Source organism: Zonotrichia albicollis, chromosome 3 (assembly GCF_047830755.1).
Source record: "Zonotrichia albicollis isolate bZonAlb1 chromosome 3, bZonAlb1.hap1, whole genome shotgun sequence".
Classification (NCBI taxonomy): domain Eukaryota; kingdom Metazoa; phylum Chordata; class Aves; order Passeriformes; family Passerellidae; genus Zonotrichia; species Zonotrichia albicollis.
The window spans coordinates 38,087,943-38,102,991 of NC_133821.1; the positions used below are offsets into that span (position 1 = coordinate 38,087,943).

General features: G+C 38.9%; 1 protein-coding gene across 2 annotated transcripts in view; it reads left to right on the forward strand.

Moving 5' to 3' along the window:
• PRKCE (protein kinase C epsilon) overlaps window positions 1–15,049 on the forward strand; it is a 285,523-nt gene that overhangs the window by 224,485 nt on the left and 45,989 nt on the right. For both annotated transcript variants that reach the window (XM_005483088.3, XM_005483089.3), the window contains exon 11: window positions 5,089–5,243. In XM_005483088.3, the coding sequence (XP_005483145.1) occupies window positions 5,089–5,243 (155 nt within the window). The remainder of the gene's footprint in view (window positions 1–5,088; window positions 5,244–15,049) is intronic.

Genomic DNA, 15,049 nt, shown 5'->3' on the forward strand with positions numbered 1-15,049 from the left:
AACAACTAATAGACTGTATAGTGTCATCTGTTAAATCAGAACTGATTGGCAAGATTATCTGGTCTTACTAGTAGGAAGACCTTGGTCATTAATCACACCTCCACAAAGAGGAACTGGATTGAATCTGTTATATCCTTAGATTTTATTGCTGTTGATGTTTCTGGAATTCTCCCCTCCTTTTCCCAAATTAAAACATGTACAATATTCCAAAAGAAAAAAGGTAGAACCTCTTTCTAGTGAAACTCATAGCATCTATACCTGAGCAAATATAAAGTGGCAGGGAGTGCACATAATGCATAGTCAGATGTAAACAAAAAATATTTAAATAAAACTAAAAATCAGAGAATGACAATAATCACAAAAAAGTGTGAAGTATTAGAAGGATTTGCAGTATAGCAGGGAGTGGCTATTTTGAATGTCAAGAAATGAAAAATTAAATTGGGACAAAATTAAAGGAGTGAAATGAGAGAGATTAAACAAGATTTCTAGGTTAACTAATAAGCATACTCTGCCATTTACTGATAAGGCCAAAGACTAGAAAAAAGGTTGCTTTTTGTTGTCCATTTTTGATGATACAAAGCATGCAAGAGACTCTCAATTAAGAAAGTTGAGAGGTAAGACTTGAATCATACAGATATTAAGGTAGCCATTGTGCATTCCAGTATAAGAGTTACATTTACAGTCAGAAAATACTGTGGAAATACAAAGTTAAACATAGTTTTGGGGTTTTTTTTCACTTCTAGCCTGTTTATTTCACATCCAGTTTTCTTTTAAAATATCTTATTCATGCACTGTGCTCTGCTTTTGTTTCCATTTGTTATTTTAAGTATTCTCATTGAACCATATCTTTTGAGAAATTCAAGGAAAAGCAGTTTGATTAAGGGCTAAAATAAACCCTGAAAAAGAATCAAATTACTTCAGAAAACACATTAGTTTACTTTACTTCAGAAAACATATTAGCTTACTTTGCAGTACTTTTTTTTGCTTTATAGGTGCCAAGAGAGGATTAATCTGTAATGTCTGTGATTTTCCTTTTATTTTAGCTTATATAATTAAAGAGTTCCCAGGTCTGGTTTACATTTATTTTACTCATCAAAACATACTTCCCAAATGTTATGAAAACAAAGTTCAAAAATAATGCAGTCCAAATCAGACCCATTCCATTTTCTCTTGGAACACAATTGATAATAAAGTCGTACCTTGTATCACATTTTAACTGAGTAAGCGCTGCATTGTCCCTTTATGCAGAATTCTTAAGGGTGTTCTCTTTATATTCTCATACTTTAGTGTTTGAATAACTCCTGGTGGTACATGTAGCAAGATACAAATGATCAGGAATAATACAGTTATTTCACTACTAGTGGGAGGATTTCACCCTCTCTGCATTGAACTCAGAGGTCCCATTGGGTCACTCTGTGTGTGCTTGCATTATGACAGAAAGGCATGAGTCAGATGGTTGGGAACCTGTATTTTGACCATTAACCTTTGATGAAAGATATGGAAAAAAGTTCGAGTGCAAAAATCAAAAGAGTATGGCTGTTTTTGTTGAGGTTGTGGACATTAAAAAAATGGACTTGTCAATCTCAGCTCCTATTCATAAAATATTCTCTCTTCTCTTGCATCTTCTTTTCAAGTAAATATGAGTCTCAGCTGATCACATCATTGTCCTGACGAATAAGAAAGACCAGAGAGTGCCTTGAAGAAAGTAGTTTCCATAGGGACTGAATATATTTCATAAAAAAAAGATGATACCTTCTAATGTTGAAATTCTGATCTGCTGTGCTTGTGCATGTTGTGCATCTTACTGTTTACTCTGTGCTACAGTGGACTTTCTCAGACTCACTGTAAACAGAAAACAGAACTTTCAAACCTTCTTTTTTTCTGTGAATTCTCAGTAGGAAACTGAAATGTTTACTGAGGAAAGCTGGGAAAGTGACTTGAAATATAGATTTGTAGCAGAAAAATTCAATAGCAGAACAAATTCAATTACTGAGCTGTTAAATGTGCTTTTAGTAGGTACACTTTTGCTGAGATTGTGAAGTAAGCTGCAGAATATGTCAGAAATACGCTTTCAAATAAGAATAGGATGTGCACAAAAAAGAAGATCTGAAAGAGAGAGATACAATTGATAGATATCCGTGTCCAGCTCAGATAATTCTGCTAAACCTTTTGTTCAGACTGTCTGGTGACAAGACACTCTGATAAAAAGTCCAGGTAAATTTTCAGTTAGCTTAACTGTTAGTGACCTAAAAAAGACTGGACTACAATAAAAGAACTTGCAGCTTTAACTAAACACAATTTCTGACATTAATAGTCAGCAATTAGGCATTTAGTGAATGTCAGAAAAAGCATTTGGATCAAGCACATATTTAATATGAAGAAAAAACAGTCTATCCTGACATGTTAGGAAGTGGCCTTCATCTATACAATTGTGTAAATCAGTCTTTTTTCTGGTGTTATCACTGCTGGGAGCAGCAGCTCCCAGCTCAGTGACAAGTTGAGGGTCACCATTTGGGAGTCACAGCTGTAAAAGGCACAGCACCTTCACTTTGCATCAGTATTGGTTTTTTTCTACCTGTGGTAGAGGCAGCAAAATGGTAGCAATGTTGGGAATGAGTATGGCTGCTCAGTAAAATGGGAGTTGCAGCTTTGTTTTCCTTGTTGATCCCACTCAAATCCAGACTGCTGACTTTGGAAAAGTTAAAATAGCAGTGTAAGAAAGTTCAATTTCAACAAGTGTTAGGAGAAGTTACTTTAGGTAAGCGTTAGCTGTGCTCTCCTCAGCCTGCAGTCCGATAGGTTTTGTGCTTGAAACACTGAACTGTATCCATGTGAGATAATCCTAGGGAAAGACCTGCAAAGGGACACTTGAAAATGCTCTTCAGAGATACTCATTCTGTGGTGCAGCAGTGAGAAGCCTAACAAAGGGCAATGCCCACATCTTCTTCTTAGGGATGTTGCATCCTCTTACCTTATGTTCCAGTAGCAGCGCAGCTCTGCTTTTGACTGACTTCATCACAGACCTGATGTATTGGTGGTATCCTTAAGCTCTAGCTTCTGAAATCCTAACACCATCTGAGAACTACCAGGTTTTCTTTTAAAAGCAAGGCCATAATTCTTACTGGTTCAAAGATAAATCAGATGGACAGCACAAGAGCCATTAAGTTCCCGGTAAGTTTACCACAAGTAATATTGCTTAAAGACGCAGAGAGGGTGGTAGTTAAACCCTAGACTAATGTCAGAAGGTCTGCACTATGATTTTGAACATACCAACAGTACTGAGCATTACAGAAAGAGCACAGGCCTGGCTTTGAATCCATGCTCTTTTGAGTGTATGATGCAGCCAGAAGCTGTGATGCTGTTCTTCAGGATGTTTTCCTTCCTAGGAAATGATAAGGAAAATGTTGGAAAATGTACCAAAGTCATTAGCAATGTTTTACCGAGAATGCCAGTTCACCTGGCTTTCCAAATTTCATCCAGTCCGGCAGATTCTGTGTTCCCAAGATACAGGAGGAAAGGCACAAAGTTTTTTTTCTGCATCCTCTTTCTGTAATCAGCAAAAAGTCAGACAAACATTTCTAGCCTCCTCCAGGAAGCATCCCTGATAAGTATAACATTTAGGCACTTAATGAGCAGCATTAATGCACATGCTGAAGTTCAAGGGTATTTTTAAGTGCTGTGCTCTGACTATGAGTTGTAGAGTAGATGATTAAAGACAAATGACAAACATTTATGAAATTCTGGATTCATATACATAAACTATGTAATCTTCAGGCTTGGATTCACTTGGGGGAGGTTAATTAACCTCAATCCTACGTTGTTTTTCCTTGTCCAAAGCAATGTCCCATCTTGTCTCTTATTCCTCAACCCAGCGCACGAGAGACTACGAGCTAGAGCCAAACTGCAGCGTGACATCAGAGCTGCCCAGGGGTGAAGTCCCTTGCTCACACACCTGTGAATCATGTGGCCAGGGAAAGAAATGTCTGTGCCGTGTCACATCAGGATTACCTCCACCTCCAACTAAACTCGTGTGCATATAGCTGTAGATAATTAGCAGTAAGGAAATGAAGAATGTGGAGTAGGGATTCACCAAGGGTGGACAGGCAAGAAGTTGAAGATTCAGAGGTTTTAGTACAGACTGGGGGAAAATATAAAACTTTTAAGAAACACTTTAAAAAATGGATCTGAATTATGTCAAGTATATGTGTGCCATTTCTTTCCTTATGCCTTCACATGCATTGCCAGTTTAGATAATAAATGGTTCAAGATGCCAAACACATGTTTATTTTGCTGATATTTTCAGTTCTGACTGTTTCAACATGTGCTGAACTTTTGGGTTAATGGTGTGACTGCTTGAGAATCTCAGTTGCTATTCTCAAGGAACATTCATTTCTAATCCTCCATCATGGAAATAGGTTTGAAGGCTTGAACAGGGAAGTGATAAGCATTAGAATAATATAGAAAGAACCTGATACGTACTTTAATAATGCAATCCTATTTCATTATGAGGGTTTGAGGCAATTGAAAAAACCATATATAAGTGTTTGAGATTGGCAGCACTGGTTTCTGTAGCTTAACAGTTCTAAATAATTTTTTCATTATTTGGGGAAGATGCTTTGCAGACAAAGTAACTGGTAAGAAAGAAGTGCAGAAAGAAGACTGAAATTTGTCTCACAGCCTCTCAATAGTTGACAAAATTGACATATCTTTTAATGAGTTATTCTGGCTAAATTTTCTAAAACTATGATTTTCATGGCTTAATTATAAAAGAAATAACATCACTTAAGTATCTCTGTTATTATATGAACTTGATTATAATTCCATATGTATTTGTTGGTGTGTAGATGTGTATGTGTTCTGTTTAATACAGTATTTTGATTGCCTTTTCTAATTTCTCACTTTGAGACTCACCTTATTTTCTCTAGGTTTGGTGGGTTTTGGTTGCCAGCTTTTTCCTTTTTCAGAATCATAGCATTAGTTGCTTTTATTTCTTTATGTAAATGCTCCAGTCATTTAAAGTGTGGCTTCGAGCAGTCCTTTATGTCACTAAAAGAAATTAGCTAAATAGCACTGTTTAATTAATTTCAGGACCGCCTCTTTTTCGTCATGGAGTATGTAAATGGAGGAGACCTAATGTTTCAAATCCAACGCTCACGCAAATTTGACGAACCTCGATCCCGCTTTTATGCTGCAGAGGTCACATCAGCTCTCATGTTTCTTCACCAACATGGAGTCATCTACAGGTACTTTTTTTGATCAAAAATAAAGTATTCTTGGGGCTTCAGGATGGTTTTGGCAGAAATCCTCCATCTCTTAGCAACCAATTTTGGATTAGTGGTTTGTTCCAATTTGCTTACACAGAACTTTTTTTTGGCTGTTTATCATTGAGAATGTTAACATTTGAATAGCCTCTGCAGCAGTCGCCAGCTGTGTGTGCCAGTTTTGTGTTCTAGTCCAAATAAAGTGGGTTTGAAAAAGCTTGGCACAGTGAGACCCAGAGGTGACCTCTCTGCAGATCGGCGCAATCTCTGCACTTTCCTCCCTGTGCCATAGATTTCCTCTGGGTTTCTAACCCCCTGCCACTTCCTGAGTTTGTTTGTCTTAGTTGTCTCCAGTCCGATACGATCGAGATGGTCCTTTGCTGTGCTTTGCTTATGCCCCTTCCTCTGGGCTGTTTGGGTGAGGGCTTACTCACCAGCAGGAAGTGGCCCTTTGGAGACAGTTCTGATTTGCTTTCAAGTGCCCTGCATCTATTTGAACCTCCCTCACTGGCCCCAGTCTCTAATCTTCAACAACCATGCACATACACACACAGAGAAAGTGCATATTGTTGTGCTGGGATGAAGAATGCATTTAGGGATAGACTTTATTATTAAAACTGAGGATTTGCTTTGAAAAATTTCACCCTGATGTTAGTGTGTTTATTAAATCCTTTATCTTGTCATTTCACACTTCCTTTCTGTTTTTATTTGTTTTTAGCAGCCTGTTATTACTTGAGATAAATTTGGGCTTTCAGAAGCAACATGCTTAACAGGTTTTGTAATATAAATCTGTCTTGTCTAGTAAAAACTTTGAGTTTTTCAGATCTAACTGAGCTCCATTTTTTCCCTTGATATTCCTACCCTCTTTCAGGTTATCAGTTTTGATTTGAGGTAGTCATCTCAGAGACAGGCAGTCAGAGATTTTGTGAGCCGAATCATTAATATAAGGATATGGAATTTGTCACATTTGTACAAAGACAGGTCTTGAGAGTACTAGAAATTGAGAAGGAAGTATTAAGTTTTTAGTAACCAGGGTTGAGTGGTAAGTTCCATTAGAAGCACTTGGCTTTGCCCCATACAAAGTGATTAATAGGCAAATTTCTCAAAGGCGTCTCCTTTCCAGAGACATAGCAAATAGCAGAATATCACAGCTTCTGAGGAAAGTAAATCTCTTTGAAAGTGCTCTTTTCATCAAAAATCTAGTTTTCTTTATAAAACTCTGCTAGCTGCAGCTCATAATCTCCATCTTTTATTAACGCTGGTATGATGTTTGCATACTGGGTTGTACTTTTGGGCCTGACACTTCACATGGGTTTGTTTTCAAGTGCTGAAGATCCAACACATTTCTTACCTTTCCTGCCCATATCATATTTCCTATTCATTGCATTTATTTCCAAAGCTAGGTATTTGTACATTCACATAATAGAATGTGGCAACTTCAGAATTTCTTAGTATCTGTCATAAGGGAAACAGACAAGCTTGGCACTTTGAAAAGTGAAGGATTTTGAGGATTTGTCTCCATTAAATACTTGAGATAATTTGCTCCTCCTGGAAACTTGGAGGTAGACACCTTGTAATTAGCAGTCATTTTAATGACTTCTGTGAGCCAGCAGGAAAGAATTAGTATAAAATTACATCTCTCTGCTTTATATGAATGTGCATTCATTCAGGCCCCCATCCTTCACTGCTCCCAGCCCTTAACACAAATCCTCCTCTCTCTACTCTTCTTTCCTACCTCTTTTCCCTTGTCCTGCATGTAGCTTCTGCTGAGTGTTGGCTCCTGCCTGGATGCAGTGAATCTCTTCATATGCATGTGTTCTTTCTATAACTTCATGAGCAGAATGCTTCCATCACAGGAGAAATGTCATTCTGAGACAATGTTTCATAATTTAAACTTCACAGTGTGCTCACAACTTTTGATTCAGACACTATGCTGACATGTCTGACATGTGTGCTGGAGTATGACACTAAACTTGTAAATGGCTGTGTGATCGGAATTCACATGAGAACATGAGTTGTAGGATGAAACCATAAACTATTGAAAGCAACAGGAAGAAATTAGGAACAGATTCAGTTGTATTTAGTTTTGACACAGGCTTTTGGATCTTGACACGGGTATGTCTGTAAGCATAATTAATTTTCTTAACTGTGAGATACTAGGAGCTCAAATATTTTTAAAATTAATATCCCAGTTATGCTGTAAAATACAAGTAGAAGGAAGAAATTATTTTAAATTAATTAATGATAAGAAAATGTCAGAATTCATTCACAATGTGCCAGGCCTTGGGAGAATGCATTCATTCATGTCAAGCAGGCATAAGAATAGTTGTCTTGCACAGAGCAGTTTCAGCCTAATTATTCCAAGCCTGACTGCATTATTTACTACAATGTTAAAAATGCATTGGGATCAAGTCAGTCCTTTACATCTCCTAAGCTCTTATAGCTGGCAAACAAGGAAAGAGAATGGAAAGAAAAAAAAAAGAAAATAAAACAAACTTTGTTCCTGAATAACTACCAGTCATAACTACCTGACATGCCTTCAGATATTTTAATAAAGAATACTTGTCTTCTGTGTAATTATATTTCCAGAAAAAACATTGTGGTGTGAAATTAATGGTTATTCTCCAAAATAGGAAATGTTGCTTGTGTGGGCACTACTTCAAGGAAAGTGGGGAATATATAAATAAAATAAGATGTTTGATGGAAATGTAGGTTTCAAAATAGCTGCTATACCTTCTGATCTTTTTTCAGTCTTGTATGTGGAAGTATTTGTTTGGAGCTAAACAAAGTTATATTTTTGGAAGTAAATAACTAGCTTTAGCTCATGCTTTGGCTTGTTGGTTAGGTTTTTAGAAAGTGCTATGATGATACTAAATGATCATCTTTTATAATAACTGGTTTATCCTCATTTCCCCTGAAGTTCAAAGAGAAAGCCAGTTCCCTGTTTAGCAATAGAAATTATTCTCTGAGTTCACATCTTTGCAGCTAGCCCAACAGTTGTTCCCAGACTTGTCCAATTACCGGTGTGCTCACTGGAATTCCATATATCTTCCTTATGTTTATCCTCCTTATGCTTATTGAGTTTAAGTTGGAAATAAAGATGAACCTCACAATTTTTATATATAAAGATATTCCATTACTGAATGCATGTTTCATGAAAGATAAAATTCAGGATAATTTTTAGGGTGACATTTTTAAAGGTCTGGTGTCACTGTTGTGTCAAAAACACTTCAACAGCCTAATAAAAATATTTACATCATCCCTGCCACCTTCCCTCTCATCTGGCATTCAGCTATTCAGGCACATGTCAGACTGGGGCCTGATAATACAAGTAGAGTTAATCGGTTTCAATCCTGTTTTCTGGCACTTGTCCTTGTTTGTGTTATGCAATTGCAATTGCACCACTTTGGAAAAATATATCCAAGCTTCGGGAATTAAGGACTAGGAATCTCATTTTGATTTTTTTTTTTGTGAGCTGGACTGGAGTTTGAACTTGGTGATGAAAGGTTGTGTGGACTATGTTCAGTGTCACCTGCCCCTGGAGTATGTTGTATTTTAAGTCAGTTTTCATAATGTATGAATATATATTATGTTTATATAAAATGTATTAGTATATATTCTCATGTAGGGAAAGTGCAACAAACTGTGTGTGTTAATTAACTGTGAGTTCTGTGCTCCCCTCTTGTAGTGAATTTCAACATTCCTGTGCTCTTTCTGCAGATTTATGTAAATGTGGCATATTCTTGTTTCACTGGAGATGTTGGGCTGAGGTCAGGAGTATCTGGCTGGCTGGCTGCTCTCAGTGTGGGAGTTCAAGTGAGGTGACACGAGTGACCTGCTGTGTCCTGAAATACCTACAAAGAACTGTTGTCCCCCCAGGCAGGAAGGCCAGCACTAGAACAGGGTACCTCTTCAGGAACAGAAATGACAGTGTCCCTAGTTCATACATGATTTAGGCTGTAAGCATTGTTTCAGTAGCTGTGTGTTGCTTGGTCTCTGTTATCCTCCAGAATCATTCAAGTGCTCTCTCTGGAGCATAAAAGAGAAAAAAAAATTAATGTATACAATTTCAGTTCACCTGAAAAGATGAAAAGTACCTTAACTGGGAAATTAGTGTCACCTGATTTGAGTTGACTAACGTAGGAGCAAATTTTTTGCTTTCAAGTGTAAGATCTGTGAGATGCTGCCTTCACATCATGCAGCACATGGCCACGATGGAGTCCTTATTCATAACTATGGGTTATTATGTGCCTCAGCAATATGAAGTAATAATCCAGCCTGTAACTTGCTGGAGCTTTCTAAGGCTCTCTACACTCTGTAATTAATGTGTTGGTCATGATGAAGGATTTATTAACACTGAATTGAGGTAAATGTGGATGTAAATATGCTGATGCCAATCCTTGAGTACCTCCGGGCTTTTTCCGCACGCATCTACCCTAGGAACTTGTTTGAACACTAACTGAATTTTTTCCCCGGATAATCAGCTTTCCCAGTATTCCTCTTTATCAGGGCAGCACACACCAGTGTTTCAGAAAGAAGAACTAACTAAAATTAAAAGCACTTTCATTAGTGTGTTTTTATGTGAAATAGGAATATTTATTTATAAAGTGTGACTTCATTGGTGGTTGTGTGATTCAGTGCAGCCTTGGCAGAGTAATGAGGAGTTATATTTACACTGATGAAAATATTGCATGGTCAGTGGTTAACATGTTAAAAGTCATCATTCTCCCAATTTAACTTACTATGTTATTTCTGAGTGGCAGCAGCCAAATAAAATTCCCTTCCCCCCTATTTTTTTAAGCAAAACTAGATGTGGAGCATTTTGATTTAAGTATGTAAAGATCATCTTATTACAAATCTGGATAGTTAAAAGTTAAATTGGTGCTTTAGCTGTGGTCCATGGAAGAGGGCAAGACCTTGTACCCTCACGTGGCATATTCACACCTAAGCATAGGAATATACTGAACACATGGTCCTCTCCACATAAGCTGCCTGTTGCAGCAGTCGGCTACAGAGAAGTCACAGTTTGCTACTAGCCCGAGTGAGCAAAAAACTATTTCCATCGCCTTCAGTAAAAATAGGAAGTGAGGAGTGAATTGTGCAGGTTGGTGTGGAGTCCCAGTGTCTCCAGGGACTGCTGCCCAAGCCACGCCACCTGACCAGGGCTCCTGGCCGGCTTTGAGCCCTGGACTACATCCACACTGTCTCTGCTCTGCCTGCTCTAGTTTCTAAAACTGAGCATGAGCTCCAACGGGATTTTAGTCAGTGGCCTCCTGCCCTCTTTGCACTTTTTCTTGCTGGATCTAGGCAGATCAACAGTCATGAAATGCATAAATAAGCAGGATGTCTTCCCCGCAGGAAAAGGCAGTGGGCTGGGGTGGAGAGGAGCGGAGCTGAGGGAGATGGGAAGCAGGAAGGAGCATTGGTTCCCAGGCTTCTGGCATTCGGACCGAGGGAGTCCACCCTGCCATCTGCCCAGCTTATGTATTGTGCTAAGGGCTCTGTCATATAGGAGAGCCTTTGACAAGGTTTCCAGCTGTGGAAGGATGAGTAAAGGCTGTGGGAATAGGATATGAGCCACATGGTCTTGCCAACAGTAGAATGCTTTTTAAATTTCTCCTGGGTTTGGAACATAAAAAGGTCCTTAGTTGGCTGATGCGTGGGAGTTGGGTCTGTGGGGGAGCAGTGCCGGGCAGTTAATATTTAGAAGGATAGACCAGCACCATTGCCCTTATTTGGGGAATGACAAGGTACTTCCAGGGGGAGTTCTTGGTAGCGAGGTCAGCATTGTTTTTTTGCTTGGTGTTTATTTGGTGCAAGATTTTCTTGTTTAATGACCGTTTGTATAGTGCTGTATTGTGTAAATAAAGCTATGACCTTTACCTTCTGATAACAGTATAGGAGTGAGTTAATGTTAAATGAGAGTGAGCAGGGAGTGGGAATCTGCCAGGGTTAATGCCAAGTTTACATTCCTCTGAGGGCAGCCATGTTCCGGTACCCTCAATAGAAAGGGCAACAGTACCTCTCAACAGATAATAGCAGTGAAATGTTACAGGACATATTTGTATTTATTTCTGGGTGAGTGTCACTGATTTTAGATGATTGATGTTTGTGTCTTTATTTTATAACAGGAAGAAATGTGTGTTATCTCTCAGCATTTGATAAGAAGATTTTAACTCAGAGAAACATACACAAAATAAAAATCCAGTAGAGCTGCAGCACATGTGAAACTGAACTGTACTGATACAGAACAAACCCATTAGTTTTCCTAAACTGAGACACAGGGTTGTTTCTGCAGAATCAGGTACACTAGCTCCAAACAAAATCATACTCTGCAAACAATTTTATAACAGCAGAAAGAGAATTTTAGATTTTTAATGCATTTGTGTGTCACAATGCATTAAAAATCTAAAGATGCTTCCTACATGTAATTCTGCTGCTAAGAGACAAAACTTAGGATTGAATTTTACTGTGCCTTTCAGTCATGTTTGTCTTCAAACAAGGAAAAATATTTCTATAACCCAGTTGCAGTGGTGTTGAAACTATTACGGGTGAAGCTTTGCCTTTTTCATCCTATTGAATGCATCTACTAAAGTATCATAATAATGGAGAGAAGTGCACAGCAAATGTGGTTCTGAGGTGGTAGGCTTTTAACAAAGATTTTGTTGTGCTCTTGAGATGCTTCACACAACAAAGAATCACTGAATAATGGAACTGTAGAATCACTTGGGATGGAAGGAATCTTAAAGATCTAGTTTCAACACCTCCCACTAGACCAGGTTGCTCAGAACCCCATCCAACCTGGCCATAAACACTTCCAAGGATGAGGCATCCACAATTTCATTGGGCAACCCATTCCAGTGACTCACTGCCTTCAGTGGCAGTGAGTAAAGAATTTCTTCTTAATATCTAAAAATGCTGTCAGTTTGAATCCATTCCCCCTTGTCCTGTCACTACACGGTCTTGTAAATAATCCCCCTCCATCTTTCTTGTAGGCTCCCTTCGGGTACTGGAAAGCCAGAGTCATGTCATTCTGAAGCCTTCTCTTTTCCAGGCTGCACAGTCCCAATTCTCTCAGCCTTTCCTCACAGAAGTGCTCCATGCCTCTAATTATCTTTGTGGCCCTCCTCTGGGCTCTCTCCAACAGGTCCATGTCTTCTGGAGACAAGAGCTGGATGCAGCACTGCAGGTGGGGTCTCACCAGAGGGGAGTAAAGAGACAAAATCCTCTCCCTGGTCCTGCTGCCCACAGTGCTTTGGGTGCAGCCCAGGACACAATCCACATTCTGGGCTGTAAAGTTGGGAAGTAGTGTAAAGTGTTAGATGGAAACAAATAAGGAACTTTATTTAGTTGGGGAGTTTTTAATAGTAATGTCAAAAATGCTGAACAGCCTTAAAAGAGAATTTGAATTATGCCCTTCAGTAAAGACATTTGCGTACAGCTTCTATTTTTTTGGCCAGAGCCTTGCTACTTTTGGCTCAATGTTTACATTTATTCTCTTTGCCCATCTTCCCACTCCCTCTTTTATCCACCTCTTTGTTATATAAGAGCTTATCACTTAGATGCTGCTGCAGCAAACATTCCTGCATGCAGGTCACGCCTCAAAGGCTGATTTTGATTGTGAGACTGTTCATATGCATGATATCTGCAGCTTCTTGTATGAGTTAGGACCTTGGTTTGACTTCTTAGATAGAAAACATGTTTATTTTAAAAGAGCAAATCATCACATTTGAGAAGCCACTGTTATTAAAAACTGTATGTTCTTTTGCTTAAAACTGCAAAATGAAAATTTAGCCAAAATCCAAAAGCTGCATAACTGAGTTATCACTGAATCCTTTGAAAATTTTAGCTGACAGCTTATGCTCCAATGGAAGGAAACAGAAATAATATTATTCATTAGAAAGTTAACTAAATAGGCCTAAAAAACTCAGAGAAAATACAGCCAGTAAGAGCACCAGCATTTCGGGGAGTTCACCAAAGTCTCTTTTGCTACCAGAATAAATAGTGGTAGGATTACATCAGAAAGACCTTGGACAGGCAAGGTGCAGTCTAACCAAGGGAATCCGAAAGTGGAACAAAATGGCTCTGGTGGCCCTGAGAGTGCTAAAAATGAGCAGAAAGGGGAGGGGTAACAAGGCCAGAGAGATAATAAATCCCTTCTTGTGCCAAGAGAATGTGCAGTAATGCACGCCCCTCTCCTTGGCTGCCACAGTGTCACAGAGCCTGAACAAGCAGCTCCCCAGAGCAGCAGACAGTAGGAGAAATAATCACAAGTAGGAGTCTTCCTCATCTCAGCAGCACTGAGTACATGTGGAGGAGGTAGAAGTGGAGCAGGAATAGCAGGGTTGCCAAGGGCAACTTTTACCAAGATGGGAGATTGTGTAGTCTCTGCGCTGTTATATCCCCAGCAGTGGATGGCTCCAGGGACAGACAATTTACTCCCACCACCAAGTTGAGTTTCAATCCCCCAAGACCACTTATGATGGGGGTACAATATTTTAGATTAAAAAACATTTCTACAGTAACATCCAACTTTTGAGAAGAGAGGCTTATGAGAAGCCCAAGCAGCACTTCTCACAAAGTACATACCCCATGGGTCTCCACTTCTTGCTTCCTGCTTAAAGAATTTGTTTCCAGTAGTCAGTCTTACAGAACAGCAAAGAGAGACTGCAAATAAATGGGAGAGGCCAGAAATAATGGTGGCACTGATATATGTGTGCTTTTTTCCTCCAAGCTGCCATTTCCTTCTCCTGATGTATGGAAGATACAGAAAATGTCGCTCTGCCAAATGCAAACAGTACATGCAGTTGTGTGCTTTTTTTTTTCATGTAGATTTGACAGTGGCAGTCATAAAACTATTCTTCACAAGGTATTCCAGTATTAAAGCATGTGATTGCCCTTTCAAGGGAAGGGAAGGATGGGAAGGCAGCAGCAGGTTGCCGGTATAGCAGTCACTATGGGTACACTTTGGTATGAGACTGAGTAATACAGAAACAGCACCTAAAAATTAACTGAAGAAAGCTTGGTCACTAATAACCTGAACAGAGGAACTTTATATGTTCAAAACATGGAATATAAAGCATAACATTAAATCGTCACAAATAAACATTATAGCACTTCACCAGGTATTTATTTGATTTATTATAGGGTTTCCAAGGGAGATCCTGTGGTCTACTAAGACCCATTTTAAAAAATGCCTAAATATATTCTAACACAAATAATGAGTCAGATGGAGTTGCTATGGTCAGTTAAGTGCGTAATGGATTTTTAAAAGCTTTCAAACATCAATAAATCTGGAAGAGCTCTAACAGAGTACTTGTAGAACAAAAATAATTGGCACTTAAGAAACTGCCTGAATGTGTATCTGTGTAAACTTAACTACCAGTGAGAGGACAGCAAGTGTTTATGGTACTGTATACTGAGGATATAAAAGGAATACCAAATGCCTGCCAGTTCATTTGCTGATAATCTGTAATGGGTCCAGAGAGGCCATAACTATTATCAAGAAGCTCTAATTCTCATTTATATGAAAGTCATTAAATATCTGCTAGCATAAAAGGATCCTCAGGTTGTGCATGAGCAAAGTACAGAGCAGCTCAGCAGCATATATGCCTTGCACAAGGCTAAAGGTATCTGCTGCAAGCTTGTTGAAGCTGCCTCTGCTAAAATGCTGCAAGTTAATTTCCACAGACACTGAGTGAAAAATGTCCCAAGCAGAGCAGAAAGAAACCCTTCAGACAGCGCTGGTTTTTAGGCAGGTTCTCTTTTCACCTTTTGAAAATTCACGA